The sequence below is a fragment of the Oncorhynchus masou genome, chromosome 32 (genome assembly GCF_036934945.1).
Source record: "Oncorhynchus masou masou isolate Uvic2021 chromosome 32, UVic_Omas_1.1, whole genome shotgun sequence".
NCBI lineage: Eukaryota > Metazoa > Chordata > Actinopteri > Salmoniformes > Salmonidae > Oncorhynchus > Oncorhynchus masou.
Window position 1 is genome coordinate 25,140,355 of NC_088243.1, and position 26,914 is coordinate 25,167,268.

The 26,914-nt window shown below is 42.4% G+C and overlaps 2 protein-coding genes across 4 annotated transcripts in view; one reads left to right on the top strand and one right to left on the bottom strand.

Moving 5' to 3' along the window:
* Positions 1-682: 682 nt before the first annotated feature.
* Positions 683-5,872, top strand: rrh (retinal pigment epithelium-derived rhodopsin homolog). The gene is made up of 7 exons (XM_064953572.1): positions 683-1,052; positions 3,143-3,333; positions 4,024-4,123; positions 4,300-4,453; positions 4,561-4,729; positions 4,931-5,109; positions 5,260-5,872. The coding sequence occupies exons 1-7, from the start codon at positions 947-949 to the stop codon at positions 5,363-5,365; spliced, it is 1,005 nt and encodes a 334-aa protein (XP_064809644.1). The 5' UTR covers positions 683-946; the 3' UTR covers positions 5,366-5,872.
* A 258-nt stretch (positions 5,873-6,130) lies between these two features.
* enpep (glutamyl aminopeptidase) overlaps positions 6,131-26,914 on the bottom strand; it is a 31,558-nt gene continuing 10,774 nt past the window's right edge. Inside the window, exons 6-20 of one of the 3 annotated variants that reach the window (XM_064953570.1) lie at positions 21,952-22,065; positions 21,709-21,843; positions 21,543-21,608; positions 21,252-21,317; positions 20,958-21,118; positions 20,755-20,837; positions 20,503-20,639; positions 20,337-20,392; positions 20,081-20,231; positions 7,951-8,024; positions 7,748-7,852; positions 7,391-7,561; positions 7,037-7,177; positions 6,767-6,848; positions 6,131-6,598 (exon numbers count right to left, since the gene is read on the bottom strand). In XM_064953570.1, coding sequence (XP_064809642.1) covers positions 6,449-6,598; positions 6,767-6,848; positions 7,037-7,177; positions 7,391-7,561; positions 7,748-7,852; positions 7,951-8,024; positions 20,081-20,231; positions 20,337-20,392; positions 20,503-20,639; positions 20,755-20,837; positions 20,958-21,118; positions 21,252-21,317; positions 21,543-21,608; positions 21,709-21,843; positions 21,952-22,065 — 1,692 coding nt within the window. In that variant the 3' untranslated portion in view covers positions 6,131-6,448. Of the gene's footprint in view, positions 6,599-6,766; positions 6,849-7,036; positions 7,178-7,390; positions 7,565-7,747; positions 7,853-7,950; positions 8,025-20,080; positions 20,232-20,336; positions 20,393-20,502; positions 20,640-20,754; positions 20,838-20,957; positions 21,119-21,251; positions 21,318-21,542; positions 21,609-21,708; positions 21,844-21,951; positions 22,066-26,914 lie in introns of all 3 variants that reach the window. The other 2 variants (XM_064953569.1, XM_064953571.1) reach the window with 2 other exon arrangements.

Sequence of the window (26,914 nt, forward strand, 5' to 3'; positions counted from 1 at the left end):
TCCTCTTCACCTGTCATTGTTCTCATTGGACACTCAGCTATCCAGCGGCCTCAGGCCTACTTAGCCATCACTGCAAGGCCAATATTGTTGATGGGGCACCTAGTCTATTGTAATGGTCGTTCTTTAGTCATCAGTAACTGTGAGTTCAACCCTGTATCATCAGAACGTCAATATTGGTTCCCTTCTTTAAAAAGTCAGTCGTAACAACAAACAGTAATCATTGTGGCAGTAGTAACAATAGCCGTAGCAATAGTGTTAGATATATGGTAGTGAATTCTGCATTATAGTATTACGACATTTTGTCCCCACACATTTTTGATCTGCAAATACAATCCTGCTATATGTCACAGAGAAAGGGACTGGGGGTTGTTCAGCACAGAAACTGGTCAGGGCCCAAACTGAACCCACACATACAGCCATCCATTTAAATAACTTTGCATAACAAGGCTCTTCAGACACAATATCACTACACTGCATTCACAACTGCAATTGTTGCCTTATTTCTGTTCCCCTATGCAGCTCTAATGTTCAGTCAGGACTCACGTGGGTTTCAACTCCATTATGAAAAGCTTCCATGTGACTTGTAAGCCTCTCTTGTGTTCCCCTTACCCATGTTGCGCACAAACAACAACCTCCCCAGTATTTGGTAAGAAGGGGGAGAAAGTTCGCTCTAATCCTTTAATACTCCCCAACACACATACATACATGCACACACACTATTCGGAGACTCAAAAACTTTCCAGAATCTCCCTCATTCTCTGTTTTTGGAGGAGAGGTAGCGTTAGTTTCAGCTTTCTTATTCACAGGCTCCCATCCTTTTGCATGGACAACTTTTTTACTGTGGACTCAAAAAGAATCTGGAAGGTATCTTGCTGGTGTAGAATATTCCTATTATTTCACTGTTAGTGTATAGGGTGTTTTTCACTGAGGCAACTGAAACACTGGAATGGAGTCTGGAGTCAACACCACAGGGGAGGTCATTCCCTACGGAGGAAAAAGTGCCTTTTCACAATTGGAGCACAACATAGTGGCGGCATACCTTATCACTGCAGGTACAAATGCACTGCATAGCATCCACAACACTGTCAATCAACTGAATTATTTTAGGATAAGTAACATCGTTTTGTCGTTTGTTTGTCATGTTTTTCTGTGTGTTTATGTGTTTCTCAGAATTATTTATAAGCTACTCTAACTGCTATTCTAATTATTTTCCAGCATAATTCATAATTGTTGTGATGATAAAACAGCTCCCTCTGTGATAGAGTTTAGATGATGGATTGTTGATGTCTTCTTAGATTGATTTATACAGTACTGTAAACTCTTCATGCCTGACTGAATAATATACCTTTGTAGCATCTCTCCCTTGGTGTGACAAGTTATGACAATATTAGTCAAAAAATGTAATACTACTGTTATAATCTACATAAGTGATTTAGAGTTACTTCAACATGGATTGATGATTGCTATAGCAGTGGTACCACTGGGAAACCAAAATGGGTATTTTTTTTGGAAAGGTGCAGTTGTCAAATAGATGCGTCCTCTCTCCCCTCTGTATGGTAAATCACCTGACATGACCTCTGCACTTTATCAGTGTGTGTGGGCCAAAGATGTCTCTTGTCCCTGGGTGCTGTTAGCATTTCTCAATGAGGCCTACCCCACACAGTCTTTCTCGTTCATAAGAGGCCAATCTAGCTCTGGCACACTCTTACTGCTCAGGCGGCTGGTGTCATTATGTAACAAGTAGGCCTACCAAGCAAGTGTGGCCTTTTGAAACAAGTTTTCCCCATGAGTTGGCATTAATTTACCTGTGAAACAGTCTTGCTCAACTATTGTTGGGCAACATCACTTGAATGACTGCTGTGTCTGGTATAGCTAGGCCTGAGATTCTAGTCTGATTCACTAGAACAGAAGGTGTTTTTTATGGGGGGAGGGGGGACCAGAAGGGACAATTTTCGAGAATAATAAAGATGACACCAGAGCCATTCAATTGAGTAGGCTGAGTAGGCTAACACCCATTTATCAGAAACAGAGGTGGATTGGCCATTTGGCCATTCTGTCAGATGGGCTGGATCATTATTCTGTTGGGTGGGCTGGTAGTAAAAAATGGAATATCAAAGCAGTGACATGGCCAGCAGGTCATGGGCCTGTTAAGATCATTTTTTACAATTTTTGCAAAATTTCTCTGTTATAACAATATACAATGAGCTTTTGAATTATCAGTTTTCTGAGCTGAGGTCACACAAACTCACATTTGAAGTTAGACGCAGCATTATCAAAGAGACCTGCTCCGACTCTGTCATCAATTAGACAGCCAAGATAATGGATATTAAGCAACGGGAAGTTGGTGCCGATAAACTTAGAAAGAGCACATTCTACATTGTCACCTCACTCAAAATGTCCTATTTTTGGGTAAAGTGCATTATCCTCATGATTCCTGTAATGAAAGTGTCTGCCCTGCCACTGTGCCTGTTTTGCTGGGGGCTGCTGCTGTGATGAGTGAGGCACTCTCCTCCTCCCATACGCTCAAGAAAAATGTGTTCTGATGGTATAACATTTCTAAATGCAATTGCAGGAAAAACACAGCCTTGGAAGCTTCTCAACTTTCAATATTCAGCTCAATAGCAACTATTTTACAACCAAGATATTTGATTTGGCTTTGAGATATGGAGCTGCAAGCGTGCGCAAAATGTGCAATGGCTATTAGGAGGGCAGCTAGGTTTCACGGGTAATAGCCTACAACTGCAATGTTTTTTTAGGGCATAACACATACTGTTGGATGAATACATGGCTACTAGCAGTGGGTATTATATTTAGAGTTAGCAATCTAGTTAATGTGTTTTGAGTTTCTACTTCCTCAGCTGTTGAACCCCAAATTAATTAGCCTATGATTTAAATTAGTACACATAAAGATGTATCTAATTCATCTCCATTGAACTAAAATAATCTGGAAATTCTGTAGTCCTATGTTGACAGGGTAACACATATGACAGGCCCTAATTTGCAAAATAGCCTAAATCTTTAGATTGGTGGCTCACCCAGTGATGTGGGATGGTTTGGAAAAAATACCAGGGCCGAATTATTTTCCCAGTTCGGCCCTGATTGGAAAACATAAAAATGTCAAGCTTAGGTTTCTCTTCACCAGGTGTCATCAGTTTGGCCAGCAACATTGTGGTACTGGTGATGTTTGTCAAGTTCAAGGAGCTGCGAAATGCCACCAATGCCATCATCATCAACCTGGCCTTCACTGACATTGGAGTGGCTGGCATTGGCTATCCCATGTCTGCTGCCTCTGACCTCCACGGGAGCTGGAAGTTTGGCTACACTGGATGTCAGGTTGGTGTAATGAGCCCACTGTGCTAGTTAATGGTACTGTTTGAATGAACATGCCATTTGAAAAACTTGAAGAAAAAAATATTTGTACTCTATGAAAATGTACGAAATAAAATCAGGCAAAGTTCATATGCTTTGTATTAACTCTATATCACATATTAACTCTATATCAAGTGCAGTAAAATGGATTTAACATTTGCTGGATTGGTTTGAACTGCCCCTCAGTGTTTAACACTTCACGTGGCCAAGCCAAAAATAGCATTTCTTACAACATTTTCTAGACTTCTCTAATGATCTGAGGTTATGGTGTTTAGGAGGTGCTGTGTGAAATCAGGAATTCGGTGCCATGTGACACTAATCTGGGGCTGAAGCCTTGAGTTTGAGAACCACATATTGGACATGAGGTGGGCTGGTGAAATTGACAATGGCCTTCTGATTAGATATGCTGACTGAGGCCCAAGTCCAGTCTGTGGTTATGTTGAGGGCTCCCAAGTTGTATCTCAATAGTGTAAACAAACTTCCTCTTAATCTCCTTTAGGAGATCTGAAAGACCTGGACAGGAGAAAGTCAAATCTGTGGGGGTATCCACTCAATTTCACCTGTTCTTTGTTTTCAGACCACGTGAAACCAATGTTTTTATCCTGCTAAACAGATTCTGAAATTAGGGATGCTGCTGACTGTTTTCCCCTCCAGATCTATGCAGCTCTGAACATCTTCTTTGGGATGGCCAGTATTGGACTGCTGACAGTGGTGGCCATTGACCGCTACCTAACCATCTGTAGACCTGACATAGGTATTTACAGTCTTCTATTACTTTCCATGGAGGTTTGTAGTTCATCTGCCTGTAGTCTCTTTTTAGTAGCTACTATTGACCTGGTAAAAGATAGGCTAATCTCTGTGAACTGACAAGAGGCTAATACATCTGCATGACCTCTAAGCCTTTTCCCTGCTTTTCCTACTGTTCTCCAGGGCAGAAGATGACCACCCGCTCATACACACTCCTCATTCTGGCTGCATGGCTCAACGCAGTTTTTTGGTCGTCCATGCCCGTGGTGGGTTGGGCCGGCTATGCCCCTGACCCAACTGGTGCCACCTGCACCATCAACTGGAGAAATAATGATGCGTGAGTTGGGACGCACTTCAAATAACTTTGGGTAATTTCAAGGATTATATGGCATGAAGATAAAATTAATATTATGTCTTTAATCATATACAGTGACTCTTTTCCAGGGGCTTTGTCTCCTACACCATGGCAGTAATCGCTGTGAACTTCCTCATCCCTTTGTCAATGATGTTCTACTGCTACTACAGTGTGTCTGTCACCATGAAGAGATACAAAGCCAGCAACCGCTTGGACAGCATTAACATGGACTGGTCAGACCAGATGGATGTGACTAAGGTAAGCCAGTGTTTCTCCATACAGTCCTGTGTGTTCACATGTTTCTTCTTCTAACCCAACTTTGCCTCTCAATATGGACCATTTTAACCTCACAGTTTGACTGACACGCAGGATTCTATGGTTATAACAATCTGCAGAAGGTTATGTACAGTATATTACATCTACATGAATCTTTCTCTCTGATCTGTTGTTGCTGGCTAGATGTCGATAGTGATGATTGTCATGTTCCTGGTGGCGTGGTCGCCGTACTCCATAGTGTGCCTATGGGCGTCCTTTGGGGACCCCAGAAAGATTCCTGCCCCCATGGCTATCATTGGTCCTCTCTTTGCCAAGTCCTCCACCTTCTACAACCCCTGCATCTACGTTATTGCCAACAAAAAGTAAGCTTTCGCCTCTTCTTCTTGTTGATCCCACTTTATAGTAAGTGACCATAATACCTATGTGTATTTAAAGTGTAATTACAGTATAGGTACACACTGTATAGTAGTTACAACCTATTAACATCCTGTCCTTGTATACTTTCTATTCAGGTTCAGAAGAGCGATCACAGGAATGCTCCGATGTCAAACCCGACAACGGATCACCATCAACAACCAGGTTCCCATGACGATTTCCCAGCTCCCTTTGACCCAATGAGGGAGGATTGCTAAATGTTACATTCTATGATGATTTTATTCCCCCAAACTCTGATTACACTTGTCATTGAGTATACTGTTAGAGGACGGGATACGTGTAAGAAAGTTTAAAAGATCCCAACCTACCAAGCTTTTTAGACCATACCAGTGGTCATGAGAGAACTGGAAAATACGAAATTCAAGAGTACTGAGGTACATCCCAAGTCACCCATTATTTATAGGTACCTCAAAATATACAAAAGTAATTTTATGGAATTAGAGACACAGACATCATCAACCTTACAGTTTTGCCCTACATTGCTGTACATCAATGAAGGGTCTGTCCAATACCAGTGTTTCTGGACCACGTGGGTAGGTGCTTCTATATTAACTGGATTTTATTTTGATATGTTGGGGTTTACCATGTAAATTGCTCTTTTTATGACATTCTAGCCATTGTCTTCCCAATGTGTTTTTCCTTAGTGTAATATTATCATAAACAAACAATAAAGTATGTTTGTGTACAACATTACACTTTCTTTATTTCCTTTCCTGTGGCAACACTTATCCAGACTGCAGTTTTCCCAGTAAGTGCATATACACTCTTCTTTTTTTCTAATACAGTTGTACATTCTAAAAAAGTATTTACAGTTGTAAACTTTGCATTGTTTGAAACATTATTTAGAAATACATCTGTACATATAGATCAATATACCTGACCCAAGATTAAAAGTTATCATGGTTATTTGAATATGACATCTCAAAGCATTTAATAAGAAATGAAGTATTTGTATGTCAAAATGTTTATTTTATTTGTCCTTAATTTAACACAAATATACCATAGGTAATGCAGGAAAGGTACTAAGTACTGTAAACGGATTCCACTTGAGTAAAGAGAAAGCGGCTCACTGAGTTACAATCACATCAAAAGTGTGTTTGATTTGCACAGCAGCATATGCAGGACATAGGGACTTGATACTTGATTTAGAAAGGCAGTCCTGTGGTGTGCTTTCACTGCCGTTGAATTCATTTATGAATGGAAACCACATGAAGGTTTTATATTTGGATTAGGCATGGGTTCTTTCGTCTTGTTGACCTGATGTCATCAGTAGGCGACGTTGCTCTCCAGCCAAGAGCTGATCTCTGCCTTGTTTCTCCTGACCCACTCGATGTTGTTCTTGACTGTCTCTAGAGCTTGCTGCCTAGGCATCTCCCCAGCCCCGGCATTAGGGTTCAGCTTGAAAAAGTGTGCCATCTAAAACACAACCACACAGTCATAAATCAAGTCACCATAAAAAGACAATCCACAACATAGATCATAGTCAATCTTAAATTCAAGCACACCAGTGCTAGTCTCAACTGAAGTGGTATATTGTTTGATTTACTTATTCTAATTCTATGAGTAGAATGTCCCTGTTCTAACCTGCCACAGCTGTAGCTCTGTATTGTAGGTGGTGCTGATTCTGGTCAGCAGGCGCCCCAGGCTCCTGTCATTGATAGTGTATCTGTAACAAAACAAAAATGAAATTGAAAACTGTCACAGTTTTTACATGATTCAGTCACTCTAGGCTCAGTTGCTACTGATTCAGTAAATTTACTTACAGCATTCCATTCATTCACTATCACTTCAATGACTCTGGACTCAGTAACTCTCCATTCAGACTCAGCGAAGTGACTCAGAGAATGGGCTCACCTGTTCACTAGGTAGTCCCAGTTGAGGGTGACCCAGTCCCAGGCCATGGTCTTGCCGTAGCGATTCAGAGAGACATATTGGACCACAGTGAACAAATCCTGAGTCCTCACAATACTCTCATCTTTGGACATCTCCAGTAAGCTGAAAAACAACGGCATTCTAACAAGCAGCATTATCTCAAGTCATATCCAGCTAAATAAACTAAAACGTTTCCTAGAAACAATTTTGCACACTCTTACCAACAAATGTACTGGGGTTCTAGTAATAACATTTCACTGGATTATGTTTAAAAGCAATTTTGAATAACGCATGTAAAAAGTAATTTCTAACGATAATTCATGTTTTTTTATTTACTTGAACAGAAGAGTGATGTTCTCCACGGATGCCAATCCATACAGGAGCTTGTCCTTCTCTTGGGCCAAGGTCTCTGTTTTGTACCTCTCAAACATTAAGTTCCACTTCGCCTCAGTGCCTGAGTTCTTCATGCCATAGCGATACACCAACAGGCGCAGGTTCACCCCAACACTGCTGGAGGTCAAAGGTCATGTTATCATTAGGGCTTAGTGGAATAAACATGCTTTTAGGAATAGGAACGCTAATAAAGTACTTAGTTGTGTCCATCAGTTTAGGCCTAACATTAGCATGTACTGCAGCTGGATTAGTAAGTAGATCCTGTGTCATTGAATGATTTAATTCAAGACTAATATTTACCTGATGTTTCCTGAGATCCATTGGTCAAATAAAACAGAGGTCTCATTTAGCACTTCCTGGTCGCCCATTTGGCAAGCAATTCCCTGGACTGTCTCACGCAACAGCCTATATAAAACCCATATAGAAAATACATTTTACCATCAATATCCAGCAAATAAACCCATGATCTATCAAATACAGTAGATTGTCTCTCCTTGTTTCACCTATCTCTCTGGCTTCCCTTGTCGTCCCATCCCAGCTGCCTGGAGATAGTCTGCACATGCTCACGGAATAATTTCTGTAGGGGAAATAAGCGACGAGACATGACTAGTCTATTCCTGAAACCTCCTTAGGAAGTTTCCCCCAAAACACCCCACCAGGGACATGGAGCTAAACAAGGGACATGTTTTAGACCTATTCTCTAGTTTGCATTATTATCTCATAAGTACAGGTAACTGACAAAGTAACCCTTAAAAAAATATGTTTGTTGAGGCAAACTTCCCGCAGGTTTCTGTCAAATTTGATGCAAACTAAATAGTCTGCCACAAAATGTTGCCAGAAGTTTGCAATATTTGTCACTAGTGGTGAATCTGCTGCAAACCTTTAGCAACAAGTTCACCAGAGTTTAAAAAAAAATATTTTTCTTTTCAAGATTCAACTTGAATTTATGGCAACAAGTTCCATGACCAGTAACCATTGATGACCAATCAGGGGGATTAGAAACATCTGTTGGAAAATGGAAACCAAGCTATCTATCTAGGTAGCTACCAGTTGTCCTGTGAGTGTCTAACTTACTAATTAGACTTCCTAATGAACTTTAACATTCTATTAGCTAAATTATGCCTAGTTAGGAATGTCATGTTTTTTGGGATAGAGTGAAACATTTTGTTGATACCAGTTTCAATCTGTCAGTGCCACTGACTGGTTAGTGCTTAGCTAGCTAACGTTAGCTATCATATTTTTGCGCAATTATTGTGATAGCTAGCTAGCTAGCTAGCTAATGATTTGCCTAAACATTTGCCATGATTTGCCTGCACAAAATAATATCCCACAAACACAGGTGGGAAAAATAGTTACTTAAATATGCCTCTAATTGGGAATCATATAAAACACCAAGATAGAAAAATAAACTAGAACACAACAGAAATGTTAAAACTAGAACACCCCCTCGTCACACCCTGACCTACTACACCATAGAGAAACAAGGGCTCTCTATGGTCAGGGCGTGACATCAGTAGCATGTTAGCTGGCACAACAGCTAAACTAAGGTAGCAACAATATGAGTTGATATGACATCAGTAAAACATAACTTTTGCAGGTGGATAGATACTCTATCCCAACCCGTGGTGTTGGAAAAAGCTAGGAGGAGGATGCACCAACACCCTGGAAATATGGTTGTAGTGCAATCACTAATAACACTTTTGTGATAAATTAGTGTATTGTCTACAGGATTGATAAGGTGAACAAATGCATGTATTCTCAAATGTAGCCCATTCATTCTTTGTAACAATTAGATTTGAATTGCTTTAAACTAATAATAGCAAGCTCATCTTGATACTGTTGTTACTTCTCTCATTTTGGAAGCAATCAGTTACAAGGTAAAAATACAGATTGAGGCCTTCAATCAAACTGAGGACAGAGAAATGTGTGCACCAGAAAGGTCGAAGCTTCTTGCATGCATGGCTTTAAGATGTAAGTTACACACAAAACAAATTCTGGGTTGTTTTGATGACCCAATTGTTGCGTTGCAGGCATTGGGTCAATAGTTGGGTTGTTGTGTTTCACTATATTGGATCACTCCAATATATTGGCATCACTCCACGGCGGAGGAATACAACCAATGTGAGGATTTACTCCCGTGTACACCTGTGTCACGGCTGGGGTCCGCCCTTATATATAGACCCCATGGCCACGACACACGTTCTCTTTCATTTTCTCGGCGGACATCTGTATGATTTGAGGTACAAACTTTCTGAAGTTCGGTTGGTAAGTCACTGGTAAGTGTAATATCTTACGTGGAAGTATACTAACTGGCTGTTTGCAACCTGGAGCAGCTGGCCACATGGCCAGCCCCTCATTTTGAGAGCTCCACTCGCTGTGCGCGGTTGATCTGTATCTTCCGCCCGTGGTTTGTCGTGTTTTTGTTTCGTTAGCGTTACACTACGACTCCGTGTGCATCCATAGGAGTACCGACTCTAATTCCGGTGCCGGCCCCCATCCTTCAGGGTCCTTTGTGTCACCACTGTGGCCGACCCCCTGAAAAAGAAAACCTTGTAGCTGGAAGATCTCCTCACTCCTGGCCAAGGGTGCCATTCGCAGGATCGAGACATCAGAACAGCTATGTGGGTTCTACTCTTATTTTGTGGTCCCAAAAATGAGACTGAGCGTTTCGACCAATTCGGGACCTCCGCAACCTCAATGGGTACTTGAAGGTACTGAGGTTCCACATGCTGTCCCCGGCCGGCATGTTGAAGGCCGTGTCCCGGGACCAGTGGTTTGTGACACTGGACCAGAAGGATGCGTACTTCCATGTTCCTGTTCACCGAGCTCATTGGCAGCACCTCTGAGTCGCTTTCGAAGGGAGGGCTTGCGAATTCATGGTTCTTCCGTCGGTCTCTCCTTGGCACCCTGCACCTTCACAAAGTGCATAGACGCTGTCCTGGTAGCTCTCACGTCCCGAGGGTTGTTGATCCTCAATTACCTGGACGATTGGTTGATTTGTGCCCCGAACAAGACCCATGTCCTGTCAGACAAAGACATGCTCCTTAACCACATCGGCGGGCTGGGCATTAATGTAAACGTCAAGAAGAGTCATCTGACGCCCACCCAGAGGGTGGCCTTCATTGACATGGAACTGGGCTCAGTCCTCGTGAGAGCACGCCTGCCCGCCAGAAGGGTTCAGGTGATCTTATCTTGTCTCGACCACTTTCGGCAGGGGTGAGTGGTATCCGCCCTAACCTGCCAACGCCTGTTGGGCTTGCTGATGGCGGCCTCGTTGTTGATTCCCCTGGGCCTGCTCCATCTCCGGCCTCTTCAACAGTGGTTCAACTCCCACCGGCTGCAACCGAAGTGCCACCGTCACCGCCAGCTGTGGGTGACCACACAGTGCCTCAGGGCATTGTTGAGGTGGTGCTGTCACTCCTTTCTCTCAGGTGGGGTGGAAATGCTGAGGATATGCCGCTGGGAGCTGATCAGCAGAGACACCTCCCTGATCGGCTGGGGGGTGTGACCATGGGAAGGTCGGCCAGCAGCTGTTGGCAGGCACATCAATACACTAGATGTCAGAGGTGTCCTGCTGGCACTGCAGTCTTTCCTTCCACATCTGAAGGGAAGACATGTCCTTGTGAGAACAGAGAACACCACAGTGGTGGTTGATACATCAACCATCAGGGTGGACTGAGGTCCCACCGTCTCCATCTTATGACACGGAAGCTCTTTCTCTAGGCTCAGGGAAGTCTAGCGTCTACACGCAGCGCACGTACCTGGTATCCCGAATGTGGCAGCGGATATGCTCTCAAGGGAGGGCCCGTCAGGACTGTAGCCTACATCCCCAGGTGGTGCAGCACCTGCAGGACAAGTCCGGGAGGGTGCAGCTGGACCTGTTTGCCTTCCTGGACAATGCGCACTGCCCCCTGTGCACTGCCTCCTGTGGTACTCCATGTCAGAGCCACCAGGGCCCCTGGCCAGGCCTGGAGCTTTACGCATTCCCCCATTTTCTCCTGATCCAGGCTGTGCTGGACAGGACCAGGATGGCAGAGCATAATCAGCTTCTGGTGGCCTCATACTGGCCCAGACAACCCTGGTTCAGCCTTCTCCTGTCCCTGTTGTCTGAGACACCTTGGCAACTTCCCCTGGGACAGGACCTGCTGTCTCAGGCTGGGGGAACTCTGTGGGCTTGGCCACTGAACGACACCAATGGTCCATGTTAGGACTACAGGAGGGTGTAATGAACACCATGCAGAGTGCATAGGCACCGGCTACAACCGCAGCACACCAGTTGCACTGGCGGTTGTTCTGCTCTTGGCGTACTGGTATTGAGGTGGTGCCCGAGTCATGCAAGGTGCAGTATGTCCTCCAATACCTGCAGTCTCATTTGGATGACGGCTTAGCAGCCTCTACACAGAGGGTATTTGGTTGCTATGGACAGGCCAGTGGGGCGCCATCCGTTGTTCTCCAGGTTTATGAAAGGGGTCCGTTACCTGCATCCAGCTAGGACCCGCTCAATGGCGAGCTGGATGTGGTTTTGGCTGCTTTGGCAAAGCCGCAATTCGAACCGTTGGAGTCTGCCTCCATGAAACACCTATCTATGAAGGTGGCTTTCTTGGTAGCGATTACTTCCATGAAGAGGGAGGGTGAACTCCATGCTCTTTCGGTAAGTTCTGAGTGTTCCCGGTTGGACCCCGGGGGGAGGGGTATATCTCTCCGCCCCAACCCTTCATTCCTACCGAAGGTTCTGTCAGACAGGCATGTGAACATCCCTTTTATCCTGTCTGCTAACAACCCCCCGGCAGTGGCGGGGAGTCTGGGCCTCCCTCCGGCATGCTGTGCCCTGTAAGGGCACTGGCTGCCTATGTGGAGAGGACACAGTCAGTGAGAACAACAGACCAGCTCTTTGTCTGCTATGGCGAGAGAGTCCTGGGGGCCGGGCTATCAAAGCAGAGGCTATATCACTGGACCGTGGACACGTTTTTGACAGCACACCGCTTGGCTGGCAGGCGAGTGCTGGGATCTGTGGTGGCACATTCAACACGAGGGGTGGCTGCATCCTGGGCTCTAATGAGAAGAGTGCCCCTCGCTAATATCTGTGCTGCGGCCAGCTGGGCTTCCTTTTGCACCTTTGCTAGGTACAATCAGGTAAATGTGGCACCTCCCTTTGCAATTGGTTCAGCGGTCCTGGGCATCGCCTCCCCATCTGGGGACTGTGCCGGGACCCCCCTTCCACATTGACGGCCCCTGCATCTTGGTCCTGCACTGGGACTTCGCCGCTGGCTGGCCAGGTACCTCTAGCACCAACTAAGTCTGTACCGGTACACCATCATATTGGAGTGATCCAATATAGTGAAACATAATGAAGGTTACGTATGTGAGCTATATGGATCACTCCAATCCACTACGGCACTAGAGGCGCCTTAAAAATGATGTAAAGAATGTGTATCGCGGCCATGGGTTCTATATATAGGGGCGGACCACAGCCGTGATACAGGTGTACACAGGAATAAATCTGTAAATCCTCACCTCGGATGTATCGCGGCGTGATACCAATATATTGGGGTGATCCAAATAACTCACATAACCATGGTTACATACTTAACCTTCCTTTTCTGTAACAGCAAGGTTGGGTTGTTGGTGCTGTGTTAATTAGATTGTATTATGGCAGTGCCATAATATTTTAGAATGTACAGTTGAAGTCGGAAGTTTAGATTACACTTAGGTTGGTGTCATTAAAACTTGTTTTTCAACTACTCCACAAATTTCTTGTTAACGAACTATAGTTTTGGCAAGTCGATTAGGACATCTACTTTGTGCATGACACAAGTTTACAGACAGATTATTTAACTTATAATTCACTGTATCACACTTCCAGTGGGTCAGAAGTTTACATGCACTAAGATGACTGTGCCTTTAAACAGTTTGGAAAATTAAAAAAAATGGTGTCATGGCTTTAGAAGCTTCTGATAGGCTAATTGACATAATTTGAGACAATCGGAGGAGTACCTGTGGATGTATTAAGGCCTACCTTCGAACTCAGTGCCTCTTTGCTTGACATCATGGGAAAATCAAAAGAAATCAGCCAAGACCTCAGAAAAAACATTATAGACCTCCACAAGTCTGATTTATCCTTGCGAGGCATTTCCAAGTTCCTGAAGGTACCACATTCATCTGTACAAACAATAGTATGCAAGTATGAACACCATGGGACCACGCAGCCGTCATACCGCTCAGGAAGGAGACGCGTTCTGTCTCCTAGAGATGAACGTACTTTGGTGCGAAAAGTGAAAATCAATCCCAGAACAACAGCAAAAGACCTTGTGAAGATGCTGGAGGAAAACGGTACCAAAGTATCTTTATCCAAAGTAAAACAAGTCCTACATTGTCATAACCGGAGAGGCCGCTCAGCAAGGAAGAAGCCACTGCTCCAAAACTGTCATAAAAAAGCCAGACTACGGTTTGCAACTGCACATGGGGACAAAGATGGTACTTTTTGGAGAAATATCCTCTGGTGTGATGAAACAAAAATACAACTGTTTGACCATAATGACCATCGTTATGTTTGGAGGAATAAGGGGGTGACTTGCAAGCCGAGGAACACCATCCCAACCATGAAGCACGGGGGTGGCAGCATCATGTTGTGAGGTTACTTTGCTGTAGGGACTGGTGCACTTCACAAAATAGATGGCATCATGAGGGGAAAAAATTATGTGGATTATATTGAAGCAACATCTCAAGACATCAAGTTAAAGCTTGGTCGCAAATGGGTCTTCCAAATGGACAATGACCCCAAGCATACTTCCAAAATTGTGGCAAAATGGCTTAAGGACAACAAAGTCAAGGTATTGGAGTGGCCATTACAAAGCCCTGACCTCAATCCCATAGAAAATTTGTGGGCAGAACTGAAAAGGCGTGTGTGAGCAAGGAGCCTACAAACCTGACTCAGTTACACCAGCTCTGTCAGGAGGAATGGGCCAAAATTCACCCAACTTATTGTTGGAAGTTTGTGGAAGGCTACCTGAAACGTTTGATCTGAGTTAAACCATTTAAAAGGCAATGCTACCAAATACTAATTTAGTGTATGTAAACTTCTGACCCACGGGGAATGTGATGAAATAAATAAAAGCTGAAATAAATGTATATTATTCTGGCATTTCACATTCTTAAAATAAAGTGGTGATCCTAACTGACCTGAGACAGGGCATTTTTACTAGGATTAAATGTCAGGAATTGTGAAAAACTGAGTTTAAATGTATTTGGTTAAGGTGTATGTATGTAAGCTTCCGACTTCAACTGTACCTATAAATAGTAAAACCAGAGAAACGGATCATTTTGCAGTCGTCTCATTTTTCCAGAGCTGTATATGTACAGTGCATTCAAAAAGTATTGACTCCTTTTTCTACATTTTGTTGTTACAGACTTATTCAAAATGGATAAAATACATTTTCTCCTCTTCAATCTACACCCAATACCCCATATAGACAAAGCGAAAACAGATTTTTAGAAAAGTTTCCTAATTTATATAAATCAAATTTCTACCTTATTTACATAAGTATTCAGACCCTTTGCTATGAGACGAAATTGAGGTCAGGTGCATCCTGTTTCCATTGATGATCCTGGAAATGTTTCTACAAACTTGAATGGAGTCCACCTGTGGTGAATTCAATTGATTTGACATGATTTGGAAATACACAAACCTGTCTATATAAGGTCCCACATTTGGCAGTGCATGTCACAGCAAAAATCAAGCCATAAGGTCAAAGGAATTGTCCGTAGAGCTCAAAGACAGGATGCGTCAAGGCACAGACCTGGCGAAGAATACAAAAAAAAATCTGCAGTATTCAAGGTCCCCAAGAACACAGTAACCTCCATCATTCTTAAATGGAAGAAGTTTGGAACTACCTAGACTCTTCCTCGAGCTGGCTGCCCGGCTAAACTGGGCAATCAGTGGAGAAGGGCTTTGGTTAGTGAAGTGACCAAGAACTCGATGGTCATTCTCACAGAGTTCCAGAGTTCCTCTGTGGAGATGGGAGAACCTTCCAGAAGGAAAACCATCTCTACAGCACTCCACCAATCAGGCCTTTATGGTAAAGTATCCCGACGTAAGCCACTCCTCAGTAAAAGGCACATGACAACCCGCTTGGATTAAAGGACTCTCAGACCATGAGAAACAAGATTCTCTGGTCTGAAACCAAGACTGAACTCTTTAGTCTGAAAAGCCTCACATCTGAAGGAAACCTGGTACCATCCCTACGGTGAAGCATGGTGGTGGCAGCATCATGTTGTGAGGATATTTTTCAGCGGCAGGCACTGGGAGACTAGTCAGGATAGAGGGAAAGATGAATGAAGCAAAGTACAGAGAGATCCTTGAAGAAAACCAGCACCAGAGCACTCAGCACCTGAGACTGGGTCAAAGGTTCACCTTTCAACAGGACAACGACCCTAAGCACACAGCCAAGACAACGCAGGAGTGACTTCGGGACAAGTCTCTGAATGTCCTTGAGTGGCCCAGCCAGAGCCCGGACTTGAACCCGATCGAACATCTCTGGAGAGTCCCAAAAATAACTGTGCAGCAACGCTCCCCATCCAACCTGACAGAGCTTGAGAGGATTTGCAGAGAAGAATGGGAGAAACTCCCCAAATACAGGTGTGCCAAGCTTGTAGTGTCATATCCAAGAAGACTCGAGGCAGTAATCACTGCCAAAGGTGCTTCAACAAAGTACTGAGTAGAGGGTCTGAATAATTATGTAAATGTGATATTTCAGTTTTTTTTTATTTTTATAAATGTGCATAAACAATCTTAAACCTGTTTTTTGTTTGTCATTACAGGGTATTGTGTGTAGACTGAGGGAAAAACTCAATTTAATCCATTTTAGAATAAGGCTGTAACGTAACAAAATGGAAAAAGTCAGGGTCTGAATACTTTCAGAATGCTCTGTAACTATGATGGGCAGGCCATTATTTTGGCTACCATGGCCATGCCCCCATATGATGACAATGCCCCCATCCACAGGGACAAGAGATTACTGAATGGTTTGATGAGCATAAACTATCTTAACCATATGCCATGGTCGTCTGTCACCAGATCTCAACCCAATTGAACACTTATGGGGGATTCTGGAGCGGTGTCTGAGACAGCGTTTTTCACCACCATCAACAAAACACCAAATTATGGAATTTCTCGTGGAAGAATGTTGTTACATCTAGAGGTCAACCGATTAAATCGGAATGGCCGATTAATTAGGGCCGATTTCAAGTTTTCATAACAATCGGAAATCTGTACTTTTGGACACCGATTTGGACCAAAACATTTTTTTACACCTTTATTTAATCTTTCTTTAACTAGGCAAGTCAGTTAAGAACACATTCTTATTTTCAATGACGGCCTAGGAACGGTGGGTTAACTGCCTTGTTCAGGGGCAGAATGACAGATTTTTACCTTGTCAGCTTGGCGGATTCAATCTTGCAACCTTACAGTTAACTAGTACAATGCTCTAACCACCTGATTACATTGCACTCCACGAGGAGACTGCCTGTTACGCAAATGCAGTAAGCGAAGATAAGTTGCTAGCTAGCATTAAACTTATCTTATAAAAAAACAATCAATCAATCACTCATAACCACATGGTTGATGATATTACTAGTTTATCTAGCGTGTCCTGCGTTGCATATAATCGATGCGGTGCGTATCGTTGCTCCAATGTGTACCTAACCATAAACAGCAATGCCTTTCTTAAAATCAATACACAGAAGTATATATTTTTAAACCTGCATATTTAGCTAAAAGAAATCCAGGTTTGCAGGCAATATTAACCAAGTGAAATTGTGTCACTTCTCTTGCGTTCATTGCACGCAGAGTCAGTGTTTGGGCCACCTAATTTGACAGAATTTTACTTAATTATATATAATAACATTGAAGGTTGTGCAATGTAACAGGAATATTTAGAGTTAGATAAAATATGGAACGGTCAAGTCTATGATTTGATAGAGCAGTCTGACTGAGCAGCACTTTCGTGCATTTGCCAGCAGCTGTTTATGACATCAATCCTATCAACTCCCGAGATTAGGCTGGTGTAACCGATGTGAAATGGCTAGCTAGTTAGCGGGGTGCGCGCTAATAGCGTTTAAAACGTCACTCGCTCTGAGACTTGGAGTAGTTATTCCCCTTGCTCTGCATGGGTAATGCTGCTTTGAGGGTGGCTGTTGTCATTGTGTTCCTGGTTCGAGCCCAGGTAGGAGCGAGGAGAGGGACGGAAGCTATACTGTTACACTGGCAATACTAAAGTGCCTATAAGAACATCCAATAGTCAAAGGGTAATGAAATACAAATGGTATAGAGAAATAGTCCTATAATTCCTATAATATCTACAACCTAAAACTTCTTACCTGGGAATATTGAAGACTCCTGTTAAAAGGAACCACCAGCTTTCATATGTTCTCATGTTCTGAGCAAGGAACTTAAACGTTAGCTTTCTTACATGGCACATATTGCACTTTAACTTTATTCTCCAACACTTTGTTTTTGCATTATTTAAACCAAATTGAACATGTTTCATTATTTATTTGAGGCTAAATTGATTTTATTGATGTATTATATTAAGTTATATATATAAAAAATATATCCCATTTAGCAGACGCTTTTGTCCAAAGCGACTTACAAGTCGGCTGGGGCCACTACTTTTACATATGGGTGGCCCCAGTGGGTTAAAAATAAGTGTTCATTCAGTATTGTTGTAAATGTCATTATTACAAATACATAAAAAAATATATATTATTGTACTTTTTAAAAACATTTTTATTTTAAATTGGCCGATTAATCGGTATCGGCTTTTTTGGGTCCTCCAATAATCAGTATCGGCGTTGAAAAATTATCATCAGTCGACCTCTAGTTACATCCCTTCAATAGAGTGCCAGACACTTGTAGAATCTATGCCAAGGCACATTGAAACTGTTCTGTCTCGTGGTGCCCAATGCCCTATTTAGAAACTTTATGTTGGTGTTTCCTTTATTTTGGCAGTTACCTGTATGAGCAAACTCCCAAGATTATTATTTGGTGTGTTTTCTAGTTGGCCAGCGGAGGGCATAATTCACCTGTAAAATATATATACAGTGCCTTGCGAAAGTATTCGGCCCCCTTGAACTTTGCGATCTTTTGCCACATTTCAGGCTTCAAACATAAAGATATAAAACTGTATTTTTTTGTGAAGAATCAACAACAAGTGGGACATAATCATGAAGTGGAACAACATTTATTGGATATTTCAAACTTTAACAAATCAAAAACTGAAAAATTGGGCGTGCAAAATTATTAAGCCCCCTTAAGTTAATAATTTGTAGCGCCACCTTTTGCTGCGATTACAGCTGTAAGTCGCTTGGGGTATGTCTCTATCAGTTTTGACTTTGACTTGGCCATTCTAACACCAGGATATGTTTATTTTTGAACCATTCCATTGTAGATTTTGCTTTATGTTTTGGATCATTGTCTTGTTGGAAGATAAATCTCCGTCCCAGTCTCAGGTCTTTTGCAGACTCCATCAGGTTTTCTTCCAGAATGGTCCTGTATTTGGCTCCATCCATCTTCCCATCAATTTTAACCATCTTCCCTGTCCCTGCTGAAGAAAAGCAGGCCCAAACCATGATGTGGCCACCACCATGTTTGACAGTGGAGATAGTGTGTTCAGGGTGATGAGCTGTGTTGCTTTTACGCCAAACATAACGTTTTGCATTGTTGCCAAAAAGTTCCATTTTGGTTTCATCTGACCAGAGCACCTTCTTCCACATGTTTGGTGTGTCTCCCAGGTGGCTTGTGGCAAACTTTAAACGACACTTTTTATGGATATCTTTAAGAAATGGCTTTCTTCTTGCCACTCTTCCATAAAGGCCAGATTTGTGCAATATACGACTGATTGTTGTCTTATGGACAGAGTCTCCCACCTCAGCTGTAGATCTCTGCAAGTTCATCCAGAGTGATCATGGGCCTCTTGGCTGCATCTCTGATCAGTCTTCTCCTTGTATGAGCTGAAAGTTTAGAGGGACGGCCAGGTCTTGGTAGATTTGCAGTGGTCTGATACTCCTTCCATTTCAATATTATCGCTTGCACAGTGCTCCTTGGGATGTTTAAAGCTTGGGAAATCTTTTTGTATCCAAATCTGGCTTTAAACTTCTTCACAACAGTATCTCGGACCTGCCTGGTGTGTTCCTTGTTCTTCATGATGCTCTCTGCGCTTCTAACGGACCTTTGAGACTATTACAGTGCAGGTGCATTTATACGGAGACTTGATTACACACAGGTGGATTGTATTTATCATCATTAGTCATTTAGGTCAACATTGGATCATTCAGAGATCCTCACTAAACTTCTGGAGAGAGTTTGCTGCACTGAATGTAAAGGGGCTGAATAATTTTGCACGCCCAATTTTTCAGTTTTTGATTTGTTAAAAAAGTTTGAAATATCCAATAAATGTCGTTCCACTTCATGATTGTGTCCCACTTGTTGTTGATTCTTCACAAAAAAAATACAGTTTTATTTCTTTATGTTTGAAGCCTGAAATGTGGCAAAAGGTCGCAAAGTTCAAGGGGGCCGAATACTTTCGCAAGGCACTGTATACAAACTATATACAAAAATTAAGTGGAAAACAGACCCACCTGGAATTTAGGGTAAAGAACAGTGTCGTCAGACAACATGTCTCGCACATAGGCAATGGAAGAAGACACACGTTCCCAGACGATATACTCAGTCTCATTGGTCAGGTATTTTGTCAGGTTGAATGCATTTCCATAATCGACAACATCTGCCCTGATGAGGCCGATAAGAACAAGACATTTCATCAAAGTTTTCTAAAGCTCAGAGCAACTGAATTGACAGATGTACTTCAAGTGAATGTCGGTAATGTTGGTTTACCTTCCCAGAGCAAAGACATCATCTATGTAACTGCATCGGTCAGCAGCGTCAAACTCCTAGTAAAGAAAGTGTCCTGCCGATTAAGATAAGTGCAACCTTTGAACTGGTAAGATTAAAACTTAATATTACCTCTGATACTATAGTAGCAGATTTGATTGATATTTACCTTGTGATTTGTTTGAAGCTGTTGACTAATGGTGCGCCACATGCTGTCATGATGATTGACTCTGTAGAATCCGATATGGTCGTTATTGATCTTCAGGAGTCCATCCGTTGCAGGGAAATAGTCAGCTAAGACTTGCTCTAGATATTAGTGTGAGAGACAAATTTCAATTTAATGAAATACATGTTGTCACCAGAGGCTGGAACTGTAATTTTAAAAAGGTCAAGCAAAGTGTTTAGACAGAAGTATCTTTACCTGGACTGGACTTGTTGAACATGATGGACATATTCTTATTACTATCCACTGAGTGCCACTTAACAGGGATGGTCCACTTGTAGCTGAAAGAAAAGCATAGCCCTTTTAGGATTTACAGGTTTATCCTAAGAAATATAGCTGACTTCCATTGGGAAATCAACCAACGATCACAAAGGGACTTAATAGTGTGTTGAATCACTGACCTGAGTGGTGAGGGTGGCTGGGTGGTATCAGCATTGGGGTCCAACAGGAATCTGCGCTGGGTGAGTTTGGTCTGAGTATCGGCAGTAGACAGGTCCAATACCGGGTAGCCCATCTGTTTGGTCCATGTGTCCATCACATCTGCCACAGGCAACCCACTCACCTGCAACCCAAAAATGTTAGTGTGTAACACACAAGTACACTAGATGTATTGAAATATTAATAATAATATCAACAATAATATCAACTTTGATATTTTGAAACTACTATGACTAAATTAGATATGACAAACATACGTTAGCAAGGGATGCCCAGAAGTTGGCTGTTTTGGCATTCTGAAAATGGAAATCTTTCAAGTATTTCTGTTGAAGGGAGAGAAAAACAGGTTACCATCCATAGATTTTATGATAAATAAAATGCAAGCTACGTATCTGACAGTAATCATAATTTTAATTCAACAGGGAAGTAATTGCATGTCCCTAACACTCACTATTACCAAATTATTCTGCTGTTGACTGAATAGGGATCAAGAGACTTGGTGTAGGGATACTTCTATCCACTTTACGTCAAATTAAATGGATTCTTACCCGACAACCATCTCGGAAGCTGTCTCGACCCAACCAGTCCTCCACCATCCTGAGAATTGATGCCCCCTACAGGAAGATGTTTGGAACAAATTTCAAGACAAATTTAATTGAAGTACATTTTATTTCATCCCATGTAGTAGAGTGAAACGTGGTGGTTTTAGATTACCTTGTTGTAGGATATACCATCAAACACAGAGGTAATCTCAGCCGGAGTTGACACATCCACAATGATTGGATGGGAGGTGACGAGGGCGTCGTCCACCATGACAGGTAGTACATCACTGATGATCATGATGTCACGCTGGTAAAGACAGAACAAAGTAGATGTAGAATCTATTCATAACCAGAATTGGGATTAAAACAATTCCATTTCAAATCACTCAATTCAGCATCTGTCAGATGGACTCACCATTCCCCAGAGAGGCTCAGCCTTCTCTACACCGATGTACTCAAAGAAACTGGCAAAGCCCTCATTTAGCCAAAGGTCATCCCACCAATCCATGGTCACAATGTTTCCAAACCACTGCAGGAAAATCCAACATGCAAAGTTATCTGACAGCTGAATTTATTTCAAAACAAGTGTGTATGAGTGAGAGTGTGACAGGGTTAGGAAAATGTGGCGACCAACATTTGCCATTTGAGAAATCTGCATTGGGTATGTAACCTGATTAGGGCATCAACCCACGGTGGAAGATTTTTTCATTTGGTCCCTTATTCCTCGTACGTAATGATTACATCAAGTGTGTGACTCTACAAACTTGTTGGATGCATTCGCTGTTTGTTTTGGTTTTGCTTCAGATTATTTTGTGCCCAATAGAAATTAATGGTAAATAATGTATTGTGTAATTTTGGAGTCACTTATATTGTAAATAAGAATATAATGTTTCTAAACACTATTACATTAATGTGGATGCTGCCATGGTTATGGATAGTCTTGAATGAATCGTGAATAATTATGAGTGAGAATGTTAGATGAACAAATATCATACCCCAAAGACATGCTTACCTCTCACCATTACAATAACAGGGGAGGTTAGCACTTTTGGGGGGGTATGATATTTATCCCTCTAACTTTCTCAATCATCATTATTCACAATTCATTCAGGATTATCCAAAGTGATGGAGTACAGAGCCAAAACAAAGAATTTGTCACTGTCCAAGTACTTTTGGAGTTTTCATGCACACAAAATATCAAAACATTCAGTGTAACACTCTTTGGCTCTGCATACAATATAAAACACAAAACAAAGCTACAGGCACAAAAACAGGCACAATATGAACAAATAAACCTACAATTTCTACTGGTATTTACCAGGTATTTAGTAAATTCAAGTCCTACCGATCAAGCTTTTTCACATTCAACTTAAACAATTATCTTATGACATATCCTTTTGTGTGGATTTACATGCTTGTTTTATTGCTACTGATAGAATACGACAGTGTTTTACATGTAGTTCAACTAGTAAATAAACAACATTTTACTGTAGCTCGGTACTAGTTGAACCAAATTCTAATCTTGTTAGTCTTGTCAGTAGTTAATTACTTGTTTTGGTGGTGTAGCTAACTACTGGAACTACACACTAGTTGTTTTGCTAAAATAAAATATGGTATAAGTATAAGGCAAGTATCAGACCTTCCTAATTCTCACTTGAATGTTTTCTGTGTTTATTAGGCTAAATTACACATTCTGTTAACATCTGACCCCAGATTGATATTTTCTTGAAATTTGTAGTCTATGACATTTCAGATTTAGATATGATAATATTTCACTAAGTGGCTTGGATGTAGTGAACCATTTTTTCAAAATAACTTTAGTTCAGTAAACTATATTTTTCTTAAGGGTAGCTTAAGTGTAGCTTAACTTCTTCCAGTGTGAAGTAATTGGTAAACTATGATTTCAGAAAAGCTTCCCCAACACTATTTATTACTTTATGATTTAATCACTGTCTGAACTGCACATTGTGATCATTGTGATCCAGGTTGTTTGTATCTAATTATTTCAAATTATTCTGTACGTAACTCTGAGACACTCCATTTAGTATATGTTAAGTTTCATATGGTATGTATTAATTTGTGGATGTCCATCCCCAATTTTTTATGATATGTTACGAATTACAATTCATATTATGTTATGAATTTGAAAAACGAACAGTATGTTATAAATATGCTAAATGTGACGCCGACAGAGATAGTCGCCTTGCTTTGAGTTCTTAGGAAACTATGTATTATTTCTTGCATTGTTAGCCCAGAAAATCTTAAGAATTATTCCTTACAGCCACAAAGAACTATTGTTTACAAGGGTGACGTCAACTTACCAACATTATGACCAGGAATACAACTTTCCCGAAGCGGATCCTTTGTTCGGACCACCACCCATGACAGTGGATCTAATCCCAGAAGCCAACCCAAAAAAACGGCGCCGCAGAAGAGGCAGACGGAGCGGCTTCCTGGTCAGGCTCCGTAGGCATGCATACCGCACAATGCTTCAAAGTATACTACTCACCAATGTCCAGTCTCTTAACAACAAGGTAGACAAAATTAGAGCGAGGGTTGCCTTCCAGAGAGAAATCAGAGATTGTAACATTCTCTGTTACACGGAAACATCGCTCTCTCGGGATACGTTGTCGGAGTCGGTTCAGCCACTGGGCTTCTTCATGCGTCACGCTGACAGCGATAAACACCTATCTGGGAAGAATGGCGGGGGTGTATGCTTCATGATTAACAACTCATGGTGTAATCATAACAAAATACAGGAAATCAAGTCCTTCTGCTCACCCAACCTAGAATTCCTTACTTATGTTATCTGCCAAGAGAATTCTTGTCAGTTATCGTCACAAGTGTGTATAAATACCCCATCAAGCAGACACCACAACGGCCCTCAAGGAACTTTACTGGACTCTTTTTGTAAACTGGAAACCATATATCCTGAGGCTATTGTAGCAAAGCAAATTTGAGAACAAGGCTACCTAAATTCTATCAGCATATTGATTGCAGCACTCGCGCGAGCAATACACTCAATCACTGCTACTCTAACTTCCATGATGCATACAAGGCCCTCCCTCTCTCTCCCTTCGGGTAATCCGACCACGACTTCATCTGGCTCCTGCAGTCTTATAGGCAGAAACTCAAACAGGATGTACCAGTGACTAGAACCATTCAACGCTGGTCTGACCAATCGGAATCGACGTTTCAAGATAGTTTTGATCATGCGAACTGGGAAATGTTCAGGGCAGCCTCAGAGAAGAACATCGATCTATACGCTGACTCGGTGAGTGAGTTTATAAGGAAGTGCATTGGAGATGTTGTACCCACTGACTATTAAAACCTACCCTAACCAGAAACTGTGGATAGATGGCGGCATTCACGCAAAACTGAAAGCGCGAACCATCGCATTTAACCATGGAAAGAGGAGTGGGAATATAAATGGATATAAACAGTGCAGTTATTCCCTCCGCAAGGCAATCAAACAAGCAAAATGTCGGTATAGGGACAAAGTGGAGTCGCAATAAGAAATTAGACGTATGTGGCAGGGTCTACAGGAAATCAGACTACAAAAGGAAAACCTGCCACATCACGGACATCGACATCTTGCTTCCAGACAAACTAAACACCTTTGCCTGCTTTGAGGATAATACAGTGCCATCATCGAGGCCCGCTAACAAGGACTGTGCTCCCCCTCCTTCGTCATCCTTAAAAATGTTAACCCTTGCAAGGCTGCTGGCCCATCTCTAGCCACGTCCTCAGAGCATGCGCAGACCAGCTGGCTGGTGTGTTTACAGATGTATTCAATCGCTCCCTATCCCAGTCTACATTCCCCACATGTTTCAAGATGGCCACCATTGTTCCTGTACGCAAGAAGGCAAAGATAACTAAATGACTACTGCCCCATAGCACTCACTTCTGTCATCATGAAGTGCTTCGAGAGACTAGTCAAGGATCATATCACCTCCACCTTACCTTCCACCCTAGACCCACTTCAGTTTGCATACCGCCCCAACAGGTCCACAGACGATGCAATCCCATCAGGACAAGACGAATACCAATGTAAGAATGTTGTTCATTGTCTACAGCTCAACATTTAACACCATAGTACCCTCCAAGCTCATCATTAAGCTGGAGGCCCTGGGTCTCAACCCCGCCCTGTGCAATTGGGTCCTGGACTTTCTGATGGGCCGCCCCCAGGTGGTGAATGTAGGAAACAACATCTCCACTTCGCTGATCCTCAACACTGGGGCCCCACAACGATGCATGCTCAGCCCCCTCCTGTACTCCCTGTTCACCCATGACTCCCTGTTCACCCATGACTGAATCATCAAGTTTGCAGATGACACAACAGTTGTGGGCTTGATTACCAACAATGACGAGACAGCCTACAGCGAGGAGGTGAGGGCACTCAGAGTGTGGTGTCAGAAGAACAACATCTCACTCAACATCAACAAAACAAAGGAGATGATTGTGGACTTCAGGAAACAGCAGAGGGAGCATCCCCCATCCACATTGAAGGGACAGCAGTAGAAAGCTTTAAGTGCCTCGGCGTACACATCACAGACAAACTGAAATGGTCCACCCACACAGACAGTGTGGTGAAGAAGGTGCAACAGCGCCTCTTTGACCTCAGGAGGCTGAAGAAATTTGGCTTGTCAACTAAAACCCTGACAAACTTTTAGATGCACAATCAAGAGCATCCTGTCGGACTGCATCATCGCCTGGTACGGCAACTGCACCACCCTCCACCGCAAGGCTATCCAGAGTGTGGTGTGGTCTGCACAATGTATCACTGGGGGCAAACTACCTGCCCTCCAAGCCACCTACAGCCCCCGATGTCACAGGAAGGCCAACTATATTCAAGGACAACAACCACCCGAGCCACTGCCTGTTTACCCCGCTACCATCCAGAAGGCGAGGTCAGTACAGGTGCATCAATGCTGGGACTGAGAGACTGAAAAACAGCTTCTATCTCAAGGCCATCAGATAGGTAAACAGTAATCACTAACTCAGAGAGGCTGCTGCCTACATAAAGACTCAGATCACTGGCCACTTAAATAAATGGATCACTAGTCACTTTAATGATGTTAACATATCTTACATTACTCATCTCATATGTATATACTGTACCTTATACCATCTATTGCACCTTGCCTATGCCGCTTGGCCATCGCTCATCCATATATTTTTTCCATCCCTTTAGATTTGTGTGTATTAGGTAGTTGTTGGGGAATTGTTAGATATTACTGCACTGTCAGAACTCGAAGCACAAGCATTTCACTACACTCACATTAACATCTGCTAACCATGTGTATGTGACCAATAACATTTGATACGAATTTGCAAAACATTAAACATGTTATGAATTGCAAAATGTATGATATGTT